We start from the raw sequence: 17629 nt of genomic DNA on the forward strand, positions 1-17629 counted from the left end.
TGCAGCTTTCTTTTGATTTCCATTTGCATGGAATATCTTTTTCCATCCCCTCACTTTCAGTCTGTATGTGTCCCTAGGTCTGAAGTGGGTCTCTTGTAGACAGCATATATATGGATCTTGTTTTTGTATCCATTCAGCCAGTCTGTGTCTTTTGGTTGGAACATTTAATCCATTCATGTTTAAGGTAATTATTGATATGTATGTTCCTATTAATATTTACTTAATTGTTATGGGTTTTTTTAAAAGCAATTTTAAATTATTTATTTATTTATATTTATGGTTGTGTTGGGTCTTTGCTTCTGTGCGAGGGCTTTCTCTAGTTGTGGCAAGTGGGGGCCACTCTTCATTGCGGTGCGCGGGCCTCTCACTATTGCAGCCTGTCTTGTTGTGGAGCACAGGCTCCAGACGCGCAGGCTCAGTAACTGTGGCTCACGGGCCTAGTTGCTCCGTGGCGTGTGGGATCTTCCCAGACCAGGGCTCGAACCCGTGTCCCCTGCATTAGCAGGCAGATTCTCAACCACTGTGCCACCAGGGAAGCCCTGTGGGTTTGTTTTTGTAGGCCCTTTCTTCTCTTGTGTTTCCTGCCTAGAGAAGTTCCTTTAGCATTTGTTGTAGAGCTGGTTTGGTGGTGCTTAACTCTCTTAGCTTTTGCTTGTCTGTAAAGCTTTTGATTTCTCCGTCGAATCTGAATGAGATCCTTGCTGGGTAGAGTAATCTTGGATGTAGTTTCTTCCCTTTCATCACTTTAAATATATCATGCTACTCCCTTATGGTTTGTAGACTTTCTGCTGAGAAATCAGCTGTTAACCTTATGGGAGTTCCCTTGTACATTATTTGTCATTTTTCCCTTGTTGCTTTCAATAATTTTTCTTTGTCTTTAATTTTTGTCAGTTTGATTACTATGTGTCTTGTCGTGTTTCTCCTTGGATTTATCCTGCCTGGGACTCTCTGTGCTTCCTGGACTTGGGTGGCTATTTCCTTTCCCCTGTTAGGGAAGTTTTTGACTATAATCTCTTCAAATATTTTCTCGGGCCCTTTCTCTCTCTCTTCTCCTTCTGGGACCCCTATAATGCAAATGTTGTTGCATTTAATGTTGTCCCAGAGTTCTCTTAGTCTGTCTTCATTTCTTTTCATTCTTTTTTCTTTATTCTGTTCCACGGCAGAGAATTCCACCATTCTGTCTTCCAGGTCACTTATCTGTTCTTCTGCCTCAGTTATTCTGCTGTTGACTCCTTCTAGTCTATTTTTCATTTCAGTAATTGTATTGTTCATCTCCGTTTGTTCTTTAATTCTTCTGGGTCTTTGTTATACATTTCTTGCATCTTCTCGATCTTTGCCTCCATTCTTTTTCTGAGGTCCTGCATCATCTGCACTATCATTATTCTGAATACTTTTTCTGGGAGGTTGCCTATCTCCACTTCATTTAGTTGTTTTTCTGGGGTTTTATCTTGTTCCTTCATCTGGTATATAGCCCTCTGCCTTTTCATGTTGTCTCTCTTTCTGTGAATGTGGTTTTTGTTCCACAGGCTGCAGGATTGTAGTTCTTCTTGCTTCTGCTGTCTGCCCTCTGGTGGATGAGGCTATCTAAGAGGCTTGTGCAAATTTCCTGATGGGAGGGACTGGTGGTGCGTAGAGCTGGGTGTTTCCCTGGTGGGCAGAGCTCAGTAAAACTTTAATCCTCTTGTCTGCTGGTGGGTGGGGCTGGGTTCCCTCCCTGTTGGTTGTTTGGCCTGAGGTGACCCAACCCTGGAGCCTACCTGGGCTCTTTGGTGGGGCTAATGGCGGACTCTGGGAGGGCTCACGCCAAGGAGTACTTCCCAGAACTTCTGCTGCCAGTGTCCTTGTCCTCACGGTGAGACACAACCACCCCCGCCTCTGCAGGAGACCCTCCGACACTAGCAGGTAGGTCTGGTTCAGTCTCTTATGGGGTCACTGCTCCTTCCCTGGGTCCCGATGTGCACACTACTTTGTGTGTGCCCTCCAAGAGTGTAGTCTCTGTTTCCCCCAGTCCTGTCGAAGTCCTGCAATCAAATCCCGCTAGCTTTCAAAGTCTGATTCTCTAGGAATTCCTCCTCCCGTTGCCAGACCCCCAGGTTGGGAAGCCTGACGTGGGGCTCAGAACCTTCACTCCAGTGGGTGGACTTCTGTGGTGTAAGTGTTCTCCAGTTTGTGAGTCACCCACCCAGCAGTTATGGGGTTTGATTTCACTGTGGTTGTGCCCCTCCTACCGTCTCATTGTGGCTTCTCCTTTGTCTTTGGATGTGGGGTGTCTTTTTTAGTGAGTTGCAGTGTCTTCCTGTCGATGGTTGTTCAGCAGTTGGTTGTGATTCCGGTGCTCTCGCAAGAGGGAGTGAGCGCACGTCCTTCTACCCCGCCATCTTGAACCCTTCGTTGTTTTTTATTTTTTAATGGTGTTTGGTAACCTGCAATCCATCTGAAATTCATTGGTTTTTGCTATTATTTTCCAAGTGTTTGTCTAGTCCCTGAAAATTAAAATGGTCTGTTTCTTACACTCAGGGTGATATTCCTTCGTACTGTATGCCAGCTCAGCTGTCTGTCCAGAGTTCTGTCCTGGGCTCTGCTCAGCCTGTTGGTTAGAATTAGTTGTGATGGGCTGCAACTCAGTGCAAAGGAAAACCACATCTATGTCCTGGGAGAGAGCAGCCCAAACCGTGCATTTGGTCCCGAGGGTTGGCAAATCCTCTTGGGGCTCAAGTCAGAATAAATAGGGTGAGTAGGTTTGGAGGTGGCAACTCCGAGCATGGTCACCTGCCGCTGTGGGCATAGATGCCAAGCCACTGAGGTGGCCCTGAGTGGCAGACCACAGACCCACGCTCCTCCCCTCAGTGTGTTTCCTTCTCTGCTGAGGCAACGCTTTCTGGGACCAGATGGGCTGTGAGGTTACATAAAAGCACCTGGTGGAGGTGCCACCCACCACGAGTCACAAAGTGTAGGTGTGGCGATTCCACTGACGAGTCTTATCACTTTCTAATCTTTCTGATTTTGTTCTCTGGAAAATGGGAAAAAATATAACCATTTTAAAGGGTTATTGTAAGAATTAAATGGTATAATGTATTATTGATAAACACAAATCTACATGTTAATATCTATGAAAGTACTATTTGCAAATCATGGTGCTAAATTCTATAGGAATTACAGAAGAGATTAAGACAGTTGAAATAAGACAAATACCATACAGTTTATCACAGTTTGATGGGTGGATTCTTAAAAATTTTGAAACAATTGTGACTTTTGATATATTATTTCATCTGTTTCTTGAAATGTTTATGCTTTCAAAACACAGTGGAAGGAGGCACAGTAACTTCCTTTCACCCACTGGGGACACGTACACCCATCATTTCCATGTGCCAGCAGTGCTAGGCACTGGGTACTTTAAAATTATAAAACTTGCAAAGCAAATCATGGTAACTTCGAAACATTTAGCTATTTTTTATATGAAGCTCATTACTGTATCTTGGAAAATGTAAAATAAGTAAGTAAAACCAATTTGTAAATTAGAGAAGAATGTGCTTTAAAATATTCAACACATTTTATTTTTGTTTTTCTCCAAACATCGCAGGCTTCTCAAGTCTTTCAAAGTCTCTGATTTATTACTGCAGAGAATGTGTGTCCTGGGGAGATCGGGGCGCACACAAGGCCTGACTGGGTCTGGTGTCTGGCCTTACAGGTGCTAAAATAAGGCCTTCTATCCACCTCCTATTGGAAGTGCTTCCTGCCTTCTCTGGGGTTATTTGCAACAGAGTTTCTTAGGTAGCATGTTTTTGTTTGTCTGCTTTGTCTTGTTAAATCGCGACCCCTGCACCCGCAGGCTGGGAGGTGATTACAGCCCCACCCATCGACCCAGGAGGTGTATGCTGGGGGGTCACCCTCCATGAAGTGGCCTCGTCGTGCGGTTGGGTGCTGCCTGGGAGCCCCAGCCTGAGGCCCCTCGGCCGGTCCCCTCTGATGGTGAACTTCCCACCGCTGAGGTCCTGCGCTCCTGCTGTCTCAGATTGTGTGCTGTTTCTTTTCATAGTTGGAATGAAATCAGATAGTCCATTATTTAGGGCTCTCTGGTTGGAAATAACAGAATAGCCTAGACGAAGGGAAACCCCACCAAATCCAAGACAGAAGGAGTAGAACCAAATGCTGGGACCCGGCGGCCCAGCCCCAGTCCTGCTCTTCTCTACACAGCGCGTCCTCTGCTCCACAGCCCACGGCAGCCTCCCGCCTGCCCTCCGCTTCCGCGCTCTTGGCCTCTGTGCTAATGGGATTCTGGCCCCCGAGACAGAGAATCACTGCAATTTTGGCAGGTAATCCACCAGGTGTCCACAGCAGATTATACTTTTAGGATCGGCATGACCCTTCACTCGCTGGGTGTTTGGAGGGACAAATCTGAAATTCCCCACGAAGAAAGAAAGGGCTGGGCATGGATTGGATAGGAGGGCAGAAAGAGGAAGGAATTAATATTCACTCAAGCTTTGTGCCTGGAAACTTGGAAACTAGGAAAACGGTTGTGCAGTTAAGAGAAATGTGGGAACAGGAAGGGTCTGCAAGGGAAGGAGAGGGTGGGAACTGAGGTGCTGGCTGGCCTTCCGTTGTCCTGCAGAGCCACTGAGCAGGCTCTCTGGGCCAGACCCCCGGCCTGGGCTTGGCTTTCCCTCGTCCTCCCCACCCAGCCCCTCTCGACTCTGACCCCCGGCGCTGCGGCCAGATGGACGTGTGCGTTTCCGGACGGGCAGCCCCGATTGTCTCAGTTCTTTGTTCAGCAGCCGTCAGTAGCTCCCCAGGGTCACCTGAGCATAAGGATGAGCCCAGCTCTGCGGTCTGTCGGGCGGCGAGCATCCCAGGCTCTCCCCTGGGAGCATCAGCTCCCCCCGCTTCTGAGCCCCGCCCCATCTCCGCGGGCCGCTGTCCAGAGTCGTCTCCTGTCCTAACTACCACTTGCCCGTGAGGCCTGCCCAGGCCGAGCCCACACAGCCAGCGTGGCGACCACACGGCTGGGTTCTTTGAATCTGAACAGCCAGCTTGGTGACCGGATGGCTAGGCGCTTCGCTCACGCCTTTGTAGCTGAGGCCTCAGGTGTGTCTGGGGCCCGTGAGGCGGCGCGGAATCAGGGGTGACCCAGGGCTACTGCCGCGTGTGTATAACCTGCTCGCCATTACGAAGTTACTGACTGTGAAGTGGGGCAGGTCCGAGACTTTCCATGTCTGTCCGTGTGTCACTGATTGATGCTTTATGAGACACAGCCAGTGAACCAGTGGTTGTATACGCCGAGATAACCAACTTTAACGACCTAGAATGTTGTGAACTAGTTGAACGAGTCCCAGATGCGCAACGGGTATGGATTTGTTTTGTAGTTGACCACGGACTTTGTTCATCAGTGTAGAACATAACTTTGCATCTTAATCGTTGGTAACAGCCTTCGATTTTGGTCGTGGCTCGCCGAAAGCACTTCTCGGTGCCGGTGCTGGAGTGCCGTTTGGTCCTCGCGAGGCCTCTGCGAGGGTGGCGTTCCCTCCGCTCCCAGTGGGCGAGCAGGCACTCCGCGTCGAAGCAGGGTCTGCTCAGTGGGAGCCGTGGCGCTGGAACCGAGGTCTGCTTAACTTGAAAGCCCGTGGGAGCAGTGAGCAGGCATGACAGGGAACCTCCGGGGTGTCAGTGATTTTCTTTTTCTTGGGGGTGGGGAGGGAAGACGAGTCACCAGGTGTGACATGTGTGTGTGATCATACTGGTGATTATGAGTAAACAACAGACTGTCCTCTGCATGAAATACCATACCCATAGTCCTCTTACCTGTACTTTGTGTTTCAGGTTGAAGATGGAAGAACCACAAGAGATTTTCTCCATGAATGATGGCCACGCAGGTGATAGAGTTGTGGAAAAATACCTGGTGGATTCCAAGAAGTCCGCATCCCACGTTCCGCTCGCCTGCAGTGGGCAGTCCTGTGCTTTCCCCTTAGATGGAAACGAGCTTTGTGTACGGGACACCAAGCAACCTCCTCACCAGGTATTTAAAAAGTTAAACGTGTTTTTTGTTAAGTCACAGAGACTTGCCGTCAAGCTCTGTTTCTCTGATGCTGTTTGGGTGATTTTGCCCTTTGTGGATTCAGTTACCAGCTATGGGAGAAAAATGCTAACAAAACAAAGCATATTAAATTTTGTTTTTTTTTTAAATTTTTATTTATTTATTTATTTATTTATGGCTGTGTTGGGTCTTCGTTTCTGTGTGAGGGCTTTCTCCAGTTGCGGCAAGCGGGGGCCACTCTTTGTCACGGTGCACGGGCCTCTCACTATCGCGGCCTCTCTTGTTGCGGAGCACAGGCTCCAGACGCGCAGGCTCAGTAGTTGTGGCTCACGGGCCTAGTCGCTCCGCGGCATGTGGGATCCTCCCAGACCAGGGCTCGAACCCGTGTCCCCTGCATTGGCAGGCAGACTCCCAACCACTGCGCCACCAAGGAAGCCCAAGAGAGGTTTTTATGTGTTTCTTCAACACAACTTGCATTGATGAGTTGACCCTACATTCTGATCTCCGGCTTGATCTCTCTTGTTTTTTTATCGAGCATAAAATACTTAGAAAAATGTGTCCCAGGTGTTAAGTGCACATTGTAGTGATAATGACAAAGTGGACTCAGCCGGGTGGCCACCGCCCAGGTTCTGCCTCAGCTGGTGCTCCCTTCTCTCCTCCCCAAAGGTGGCTCTGGCCCCACTTCTAGCACATACCTTTGCTCGTGTTTGAACTTTGTATAAATGGTGTCACACATCACACAATCTTTTTTGCTGGTCTCTTTGGTTTGCCATTATGCTTATGAGATTTATCCACATTGCTTGTTTTCATTGCTGTGCAGTACTGCATTGTATGGCTAGACCACACTTTATCCATTCTACTATTATTGGAGATTTGGTTGGTTTCCATGTTTTGATTGCTACATTCTTTCATATGTCTTTTGCCGCACATGTATATACAATTGCTGCGTCTTAAGGAATGCATATATTTAGTGTAAAAGTTAAAGCTCAGATTTCCAAAGTGGTTGTGCCAACCTGTTCTCCTTCACGTGGTGGGCAAGACTTCCAGCCGGTCCACATCCTCACCTGCACTTGGTCCTTTTAATGTTGTCCCTTCTGGTGGGTGTGGTGGTACTTAATTACGATTTGCAATTCCCTGATGATTAATGAGGTTTAACTCCTTTGTGCACGTTTATTGGCCATTTGGACATTCTCTTTTGTGATACATGTGTTCAGTCTCTTGCCATTTTTCTACTGAATTATCTGTCTTTTTCCTATTGATTTGAAGGGGTTCTTTATGCATTCTAAATATGAACTTTGTATTAGTGTGCATTTTCTAGAGTTTTATGTAAGTGGAGTCACGCAGCGTTTACTCGTTTTGTCTGGCTTCTTTCACTTAGAATAATTATGTTGAGATTTATCTACATTGTCGCATGTATCAACAGTTTGTTCTTTGTTTTATTATTGAGTAGTATTCCATCGCATGGCTATACGGTAATTTGTTTATCCATTCTCCTGCTGGTGGGCGTTTAAGGTATTTTCACTGTTAACTGTTATAAAGAAAGTTGCTATGAATGTTTGTGTGTCTTTTGTTTCAGTCATGTCAGTTAGGTCGAGTTGGTTGATAGCGCTCTTCATGTCTTCTATTTGTGACCACCTGCTCTATCAGTTATTGAGAGGGGCATATTGAAATCTGTGACTCTAAATGTGAAGTTGTCTATTTCCCTTCTATCAGTTTTGCTCCATGTATTCGGAAGCTCTGTTATTAAGCATGTAAATGTTCAGTATCTTTATGTCTTCTTGGTGAAGTGACTCCATTAACATTATGACGTGACATGCTTTGTCCCTGGTAATATTTCTTACCCTGGAAGTTTGGCCACACATTTCTGTTTGGATTCTACTTTTTACTTGCTTTGTGTACTTCGAGGCCATTATTCTTTTTTTTTCTTTGTTTTTATTTTTTTTTTATTTATTTATGGCTGTGTTGGGTCTTCGTTTCTGTACGAGGGCTTTCTCCATTTGTGGCGAGCGGGGGCCACCCTTCATCGCGGTGCGCGGGCCCCTCACCGTCGCGGCCTCTCCCGTTGCGGAGCACGGGCTCCAGACGCGCAGGCTCAGTAGCTGTGGCTCACGGGCCCAGCTGCTCCGCGGCACGTGGGATCTTCCCAGACCGGGGCTCGAACCCGTGTCCCCTGCACTGGCAGGCGGATTCTCAACCACTGCGCCACCAGGGAAGCCCGAGGCCATTATTCTTTAAGAGCAGTTTTAGGTTTACAGCAAAATTGAGGGGAGAGTACAGAGAGCCCCCGTATACCTGTGATATGCACCCACACACGCGTAGTTTCCCCCGTGCCCGGCATCCTCCAGACGGTACATCTGTTACAGTCGGTGAACCTACACTGACATTGCCTTCACCCAAAGTCCATAGTTTGCCTTAGCGTTCACCCTCTGTGTTGTACATCGTGTGGGTTTGGACAAGTGTATAATGATATGTACCCACCACTCTAGTACCATACAGAGTGTTTTCTCTGCCTGAAATTCCTCTGTGCTCTGCTTCTTCATACCTCCCTACCCCCTATCTCCTGGCAACCACTGATCTTTTACTGTCTCCAGAGTTCCAGAATGCTGTATGTTGGAATCATACAGATTGGCTTCTTTCTCTAGTAATATGTATTTAAGGTTGCTCCATGTCTTTCCATGACCTGATAGCTCTTTCTCTTCAGCGCTGAATCATATTCTATTGTCTGGGTGGAGCAGAGTTTATTTATTCATTCACCTACTGAAGGACATCTTAGTTGCTTTCAAGTTTTGGCAATTATGAATAAAGCTGCTATAAACATAAAATTTTGTGCAAATTTTTGTATGGACATAATTTTTCAACTCCTTTGGTGTAAATACCAAGGAGCAGGATTGCTGAGTTGTATGATGAGAGTATGCTTCATTTTGTAAGAAACTCTAATAAGGTGGCCACACCACTCTGCATTCCCTCCAGCAAAGGATGAGAGCTCCTGTTGCTCCGCATCCTCGCCAGCATTTGGTGTTGTCAGTGTTCTGGATTTTAGCCATTCTAACAAGTGTATAGTAGTATCTTACTGCTGTTTTAATTTGGCTTTCCCTGACGACATACGCTTTTCATATGTTTACTTGCTATCTGTATATCTTCTTTAGTGGGGTGTCTGTTAAGGTCTTTGGCCCATTTTTAAATTGGGTTGTTTATGTTCTTGTTGTGTCTTAAGAGGTCTTTGTATATTTTGCATAACAGTCCTTTATTATTTATGTCTTTTGCAAATATTTTCTCCCACTCTGTGCTTTGTCGTTTTATTCTCTTGATAGTGTCTTTCACAGAGCAGAAATGTTTAATGCTAACGAAGTCCAGCTTATTAATTCTTACTTTCATGACTCATGGCTTTGGTGTCTTATCTAAAAAGTCATTGCCAAACGCAAGTTGTCTAGATTTTCTCCTATGTTACCTTCTAGAAGTCTATAGTGTTCTCCACTGTATTGCCTTTGTTCCTTTGTTAAAGGTCGGTTGACTCTTTCTGGCTCTCTGCTCTCTCCCAGTGAGCTGTTTGTCTTTTCTTTTGCCAACATCACTCGGTCTCGATTGGCGGAGCTTTGGAGTAGCTTTGAGCTCAGGAAGGTCAGTCCTCCAACTGTGTTATTTTACAGTATTATGTGGCTGTTCTCAGTCTTTTGCCTCTCCATGTAAACTTCAGAGTAAGTTTGTTGATTTCATTCGGATTGTATTGAATCTATAGATTAAGTTGGGAAGAACTGACATGTTGACAGTGTTGAGTCTTCATATCCACAAACATGGAGTATCTCTCCATTCATTTAGTTCTTCTTTGATTTCTTTCAACAGAGCTTTATAATTTTCCTCATGGTGATCTTATGCATATTTTGTTAGATTTGTACCTATTTCATATTACATTACATTTTTGCTAATGTAAATGTTATTGTATTTTTAATTTCAAAGTCCTCTTGTTTAATGCTAGTATATAGGAGAGCAACAGAATTGTATATATATTAACTTTGTGTCCTGCAAACTTGCTATAAATTGCTTAGTTTCAGGAGTCTTTTGTTCATTCTTTTGGATTTTCTACATAGACAATCATGGAAACATCTGTGAACAAAGACAGTTTTACTTCTTCCTTCTCAGATGCTATCCCTTTTCTTTTCTTGTATTAGTGCATCAGCTAAGACTTCCAGTGTGATGGTGAAAGGAGTGGTGAGCGGGACATCCTTGCCTTGTTTCTGATCTTAGTGGGAAAACTTCACGTTTCTCACCTTTAAATATGATAACTTTTGATATTTTGTAGCTATTCTTTATTATGCTGAGATACTAGTATACTGAGAGTTTTTTTTTTTTTAATCATGAATTGTTGTTGGATTTTTAAAATGCTTTTTCTACCTTTATTGATGTTTTTGTGTGATTTTTCTTCTTTAGCCTGTTGGTATGGTGGATTAGTTGCTTTTTGAATGTTGAACCAGCCTTGCATACATGGAATAAATCCCATTTGGTCATGGTTTATAATTCATTTTGTACATTGTTTAGTTTGATTTGCTAATATTTTAAATATTTTGTTGAGGATTTTTGCATCTCTGTTCATGAGAGATACTGGTCTGTAATTTTCTTTTCTTGTCATGTCTTTGTCCGGTTTTGGTATTCAGGTAATACTGGCTTCATAGAATGAGTAAGGAGGTATTCCCTCTGTTTCTTCCGAAGTGTTTCCTCTTATTTTTCTTCTATTTTCTGAAAGACGTTTTGGAGAATTGGTCTGATTTCTTTCTTAAATGTTTAGTAGAATTTACCAGTGAGCCCATCTTGGCCTGGTGCTTTCTGTTTTGGAAGGTTATCAGTTATTGCTTCATTTTCTTTAACAGGTATAGGGCCCATTTAGATCACCTGCTTCTCTTCCTGCTTTTAATACCACTCAGTGTGTTTTTCATCATTCATTTTAGTTTTCATCTCTTTTTTTTTTTTTTTTTTTAAATTTATGGCTGTGTTGGGTCTTCGTTTCTGTGCGAGGGCTTTCTCCAGCTGCGGCAAGCGGGGGCCACTCTTCATCGCGGTGTGCGGGCCCCTCACCATCGCGGCCTCTCCCGTTGCGGAGCACAGGCTCCAGACGCGCAGGCTCAGCAACTGTGGCTCACGGGCCCAGTCGCTCCGCGGCATGTGGGATCCTCCCAGACCAGGGCTCGAACCCGTGTCCCCTGCATTGGCAGGCAGATTCTCAACCACTGCGCCACCAGGGAAGCCCTAGTTTTCATCTCTTGAAGTTAGAATTGGGTCTTTTTAAAATATATTCTAAGCCTCTGTTTAACCTTTTGAACATATGAAATGAACTTATAGTGACTGTTTAAATGTCCTTATCTAGTAGTTTTGACACCTGGATCAGTTCCGGTTTGGTTTCAAGGTCTAAATGACTTGTGGGTGTTTTCCATCATTTCTTATTTCTCTTGTTTTTTGACCGAATGGTCTTGTCTCCTTGAGTACCTGATTGTTTTTGATTGATTGCTGGACATAATATATGAAAAAAAATACAGCTAGTTTGAGGCTCTGTATCTTAGCTTCTTGCAGAAAGAATTTATGTTTGCTTCTGGTAGTTGGCCAGCCGTGGGCACTAGCAACCCCAGATACCCTGATCCAGTCAGGGATTGAGGGGACTCTGAGGTGGGTCCAGGGCTTCCCTGGTGGCGCAATGGTTAAGAATCTGCCTGCCAATACAAGGGACACGGGTTTGAGCCCTGGCCCGGGAAGATCCCACATGCCACGGAGCAACTAAGCCCGTGCACCACAACTACTGAGCCTGAGCTCTAGAGCCCGCAAGCCACAACTACTGAGCCCACGTGCCACAACTACTGAAGCCTGCGTGCCTAGAGCCCGTGCTCCGCAACAAGAGAAGCCACCGCGGTGAGAAACCCGCGCACTGCAATAAAGAGTAGCCCCCGCTCACCGCAACTAGAGAAAGCCCGCGCACAGCAACGAAGACCCAACACAGCCAAAAATAAATAAATAAATAAATTAATTAAAAAAAAAAAAAAGAAATTATGTTCAACTTTAAAAAAAAAAAGGTGGGCCCAGTGCCTGTGAGGGCTCTTGTGTTTCCAGTTCATCTTCCCTCCTTGGTCTGGTCCTTTGGGTTCCTGCTCTAAGCCTAGAAAGTTTGGCAACATACCCCTGCCTCCCACCTGAGTAGGCTGTATTCTTTTTTTAAAGCAGAAATTTATTAAAATCCACTCGTAGTGTTTTGTTTTGTTTTTTAAAATTATTTGTTGTTTATCTGAAATTCAGTTTTAACTGAGTATCCTGTATTTTTTTTTTAAAGTCCTTATCGAATTTGTTACAGTATTGCTTCTGTTGTTTTATGTTTTGGGTTTTTGGCCATGAGGCCTGTGGGATCTTAGCTCCGTGACCGGGGATCGACCCCATGCCCCCTCACTGGAAGGCGAAGTCTTAACCACGGAACCGCCAGGGAAGTCCCCACCTGTAGTGTTTTAAAGAAAACAGTATATAGAGTCTCCACCTTAAGGCTATTGAGTCTGTTCTCAGAAGTACTTAGTAACGGGACGGAATTCTTTGCTCTTCTCCCAGTAAGATCCTTCGGTTTATGCCCTGAAACGATGCATCTATTTACACCGTTTTGTGCCTCCAGCCCAGTAAATATCTCACTTCTCACGTGCTCCACTGGAATTGTCAGGAGCTGCCTTTTGTAGCTCGCATCCTTCCCCTCGCTTTTCTTCTTCTCTGATCTTAATTCTGCATTGCCTTCGTTACTCTCTGATATCTTAAAAATATTTTTTTTGCAAAATTTGCCTGGTCTTTCCTGTCCTTCTCGTCGGGAGGGTGGCGCAGATGAGCCGGCTGTGGCCGGAGGTGGGGCTCTCCCAGGCCTCGCGTTTGGAGCAGAGCCTTCGCAGCAGACTGCCTGCTGTCCACTGAGGTTGGCTTGAGAGCACCTCAGCTTGCCTTGGGCCAAGCGCCCCACGTCCATGCAGATTCCACCCCAGCCTCCCTTGTGTTTCCTCTCTTTCTTACGCCATTATTCACCCCAGATTTCAGCCTGTGAAGCTGACTGTCTTGGCTTTTGTCCTTTCTTCCATCCCTTTGGTCCATCGGTCATCCCCTCCCATTTCCACCTCTGCCTCCTTAGCTCAAGCCTGTGCTGTGTCTCCTTTGGAATATTTTGGTTTCCACTGTATCCCGCACTCTGGTCTCTCTTCTATACTTGCAGATATTTATGTTCCTGAAAAACAAATCTGGTCATTGCATCCCTCTGCTTGTACACTGCTGGCCTCTAACTCCCCAGAGCTGCATCCAGGCTGCGTATGTAGTTGTCAGGGCATTTGCACCCTGACCCAAACTTCCTCTCGCTTCGTCTTCTTAGTTTACTCGGACCAGCAGTTTCTTGAACATGCTTTGCTTCCCCAGCGACCCAAATGCTCTCCTCCTCTTGTCAAATCCTTGTTATTTTCCTTATCCTTCAATATTTAGCTGTTACTCTTCTGGCATGGAGTGGGGATGCAATATGCATTGTTTAATTAATAAATAGAGAAGAAACAGAGGGAGGATGTAATCATTTGTGTGCCATTTGTGATCCTGAATAACAGTGAAATGGTTTACATGAGAGAGTAATTTAACGGTGCATGAACAGCAATTTTAATAGATGAAGTTGAAATGAATGTATGAAATAAATATGTTTGAAAAACTCAATGCATTTAATTTCTTAGGATTGAGGTTATATTATGTTCTTCTATTTTTTAAATGCTTTCTATAATCTATGCTTTTTCTGTTTTTTGTTAATTTCTTCAGCTGCTAATCCTAAGGGGACACCATCAGCCATTTAGCTCCTGTGTCTTATCGACTCCTCCGCTGTATTTCTGACTTGTTAAGGAAAAAAGTACTAAGCCGGCTACTCAGAAACAATCTGGTTAGTATAATGTAGTCTGAAATACAAAATGCCGAGGGGTTCCTTGTCTGAGTTACCTTTGTTTAGCTTCACTCTGCCGTTTTGTGAATTCATGTTCATCGAAGTGCAAATTCAGTGTTTTCTTCTTCCTTCACTCCTTCCTTTCTGTGCCTCTCGCGTGTTTTCACACGGTGTTTGTGGGGGGGAATGTGCCGACATTTCTTCTCCTGAGTTGGGTATAATTCATAGGAATTCAAAAACATGAAAAATACTGGTGGTGGTTCTTTGGTGGCCGGCACAGAGTAGACTTATCGTGAGAAAAGTTTGTTCTTGTTTCCCTTTGCTGAAGAGTTTCACATTTTAAAGCAAATCTCAGACATGATGCTACTTTACTTCTGCATCCTGCGTGTGCATTTCTTTTTTTTTTTTTTAATTTTTAAAATTATTTAATTATTTATTTATTTTTGGCTGTGTTGGGTCTTCGTTGCTGCGCATGGGGCTTTCTCTGGTTGTGGCGAGCAGGGGCTACTCTTTGTTGCGGTGCACGGGCTCCTCATGGCGGTGGCTTCTCTTGTTGTGGAGCACGGGCTCTAGATGCATGGGCTTCATTAGTTGCGGCACGCGGGCTCAGTAGTTGTGGCTCACGGACTCTAGAACACAGGCTCAGTAGTTGTGGCGCACGGGCTTAGTTGCTTCGCGGCATATGGGATCTTCCCGGACCAGGGCTCGAACCCGTGTCCCCTGCATTGGCAGGCGGATTCTTAAGCACTGTGCCACCGGGGAAGTCCCTGCATGTACATTTGTAAAGCACACTGATGTTTCCTTACTCAGCTACGGTGCCAGCATATCAACACCGACAGGGAGTCTCTGGCGTCTTGTATTAGCCAGGCCGTGCTCAATTATTCCTGTCTCGAAAATGTTTTCTCACTGTTTCATTCTGAGCAGCATCCAAACAAATCTACATGTTGCTTTTTACGCGAGAAATAATTTTACAGTTAACTTCTATTTTAAGATGGTAGATTTCATTATATTCCACTTAACTTCCATTGTAAGAATCATTGACAATGTTTTCTTTTATTCCCTTCAGTAACCAAACCAAAGTCGCCATCAGTAATCAGTCTTGTTAAGTCTCACATCGATCTGGTTAAAGACGAGTGAAGCGCCAGATCACTCCCTCCCTCCCCCGAGTCTCTCGTCTCTCTGTCTCTCTGTCTCTCTCTCTCTGTCTCCCATCTCTCCCGGCCTCTCTGGTGCCCACTTCTGGTCCCTGCAGCTCCGGACACGGGCCCTCCCCACTCCCCTCCCAGGCTTCTCCTCGGGCAGGTCTTGCTGCCGCGTGGGCCATGCCAGCAGCCCCAGATCCTCGCCTTCAGGACAGACATCCTTCCTGAGCTGCAGCCGGAGCTGTGTGTTCGCCCTCAGCCGCGTCTCAGTTCCCGTCACTGGTGTCCCCATGCCCCCTTCTCCCCTGAGCCTCCCTGTCTGACCCTCTCCTGGCTCGGTGACGGCCTGTGGTCCATCTCGCGGGAAAGCTAGGACGGTCGTCCCTGCCCCCCTTTCCTTCCTTATCACCTGCATCTGGCTGATCAGTAGGTCCTACAAAGTTGTCTTCTTTACTGTGCACCTCACACGTTTCCCCGTTTTTGCCTCTCAGCCATAGTCTCAGCGAAGGCTCTCATCACGTCACATCTCGAGGTGCGTTGTCATGCCGTGTCCCACGACGCCACACCCATCAAATATCACGTCACATTATGTCACATCACGTCATGTGTGGAATATCACATCACATGGCGCACAGACCCATTTACTCAGCAGGTTGTCGAGGGCTGTTCCACGTGCTGGGCACCGTGCTAGAGCTCAGGATACTGTTGAAGCAGTGGGACGGACAGATCCCCGCCGACCCTTGGAGCCTACAGTCCGGGGCAGGGGTGGACGTGTTGTCACGAGCCATGCCGGCCGGCCGTGCGGGCTCTCCCCCCCCCCCCCCCCCCCCCAGGACTTGACAGAGGCCCTAGTGCGGGTCTGATGGGTTCAAGGACGTGGAAGCCTGAGAGAGGTGGGTTGAGCCGAGCTCCCCCGGGGCTGGAGCCTGGTCTCCTGCAGGGGTGAGTGTGAGAGTGGAGGTGCCCTGTGGGGGTGTCCTGGGGGGGCCACTCAGTGCCCCGTCCACTCCTGCACTTCAGCTCACTCTCCCTTATCATCATTGCACCTTTTTAAGAAGATTAAAAAATTTTTATGTACAATTTTATTTTTCTTCTGTGGGAGGGTCAGTCTGAACACCTAATGCAGGTATTGCAAGGGAAATGGGAGTCACTCCACTCTAAATAGCAGCTCCCACAGAGAATTTTAAATTCCTATGTGGTCGTTAGAAAGTCTTTACTAGGTATGTAATATGATCTTATACTTTATTGATATGGTTGAAAGTCTGTTTTTCATATTCTTTTAAAAAACATTTTCTGTTCGTTTATTTCTTGTTTCTTTTTTTCATTTTTTAAAATTGAAGTATAGTTTTTTTTGCATTTTATTTTTTTATACAGCAGGTTCTTATTAGTTATCTATTTTATACATGTTAGTGTATATATGTCAATCCCAATCTTCCAATTCATCACAGCACCACCACCTCCAAAACTGAAGTATAGTTGCTTTTTACAATATTGTGTTAGTTTCAGTTGTACAGCAAAGTGATTCGGTTATATATATGTATGTATACATCTATATTCTTTTTTTAAAAATTCTTTTCCATTATAGTTTATTACAAGATGTTGAATATAGTTTCCTGTGCTATACAGTAAATTGTTGTTGTATATCTACTTTATATATGGTAGTGTGCAGCTCTTTGCTTGTGTCTTGTGTGTATTTTTTATTGTGGTAAAATACAAATAGCATAAAATTTAGCATTTTAACCATATTTAAGTGTACAGTTCATTGGCATTAAGCAACTTCATATTGTTGGGCAACATAAAAAGTCTTTTTGAATCATTTTCTTATATAATACCAAAAATAATTTTATGTTATGTATAGATTTCTTATTTGGGAAAACTTGTGACTAACAAATATTAAGTAAAATTGCTAATAGTTAGAATAATACTAGGTTGTTCAGACAATATTCCAAAATTCTAAACATGTTTTCACTCGGAGAAAATTACCAGCAGGGTGAACTCTGTTAAATGTGATGCTGTCTGTCTTTTACGCCTAAGAAGGTTAGCTTGTTTTGTCAGCCACGCTGATGACCTTGTTCCCAAGTGTAATCTGATAGCGTATACCTGTATATGGAAAGCTGTTATGAAATGAGACACGTGATTTGCTTTCTTTTTTTTTTTTTCACCGAATTCATTTGTTTCTTTAGCTTTTGTTCTTAGATATGTTTTACTTAGATCACCCCTTAAAATGGAATTTAAGAATTTTTTAAAATTTTATTATTTATTTACTTATTTTTTTATTGAAGTCTAGTTGATTTACAATGTTGTGCCTATCTCTGCTGTACAGCAGAGTGACTTAGTTATGCGCATATATACATTCTTTTTTTAATATTCTTTTCCATTATGGTTTATCCCAGGAGATTGGATGTAGTTACCTGTGGTATACAGTAGGACCTTGTTGTTTATCCATTCTAAATGTAATAGTTTGTATCTACCAACCCCAAGCTCCCACTCCATCCCTCTCCCCCCTCCCCCTTGGCGACCACAAGTCTGTCCTCTATGTCTGTGAGTCTA

General features: G+C 44.8%; 1 protein-coding gene across 1 annotated transcript in view; it reads left to right on the forward strand.

Moving 5' to 3' along the window:
• The window catches only part of WDR27 (WD repeat domain 27), a 74346-nt gene that overhangs the window by 11054 nt on the left and 45663 nt on the right, over positions 1–17629 (forward strand). The window contains exon 3 of the mRNA XM_068551127.1: positions 5815–6010. Within this exon, the coding sequence (XP_068407228.1) occupies positions 5822–6010 (189 nt within the window). The 5' untranslated portion in view covers positions 5815–5821. The remainder of the gene's footprint in view (positions 1–5814; positions 6011–17629) is intronic.

The sequence above is a fragment of the Eschrichtius robustus genome, chromosome 9, assembly GCF_028021215.1.
Source record: "Eschrichtius robustus isolate mEscRob2 chromosome 9, mEscRob2.pri, whole genome shotgun sequence".
Taxonomy (NCBI): Eukaryota; Metazoa; Chordata; class Mammalia; order Artiodactyla; family Eschrichtiidae; genus Eschrichtius; species Eschrichtius robustus.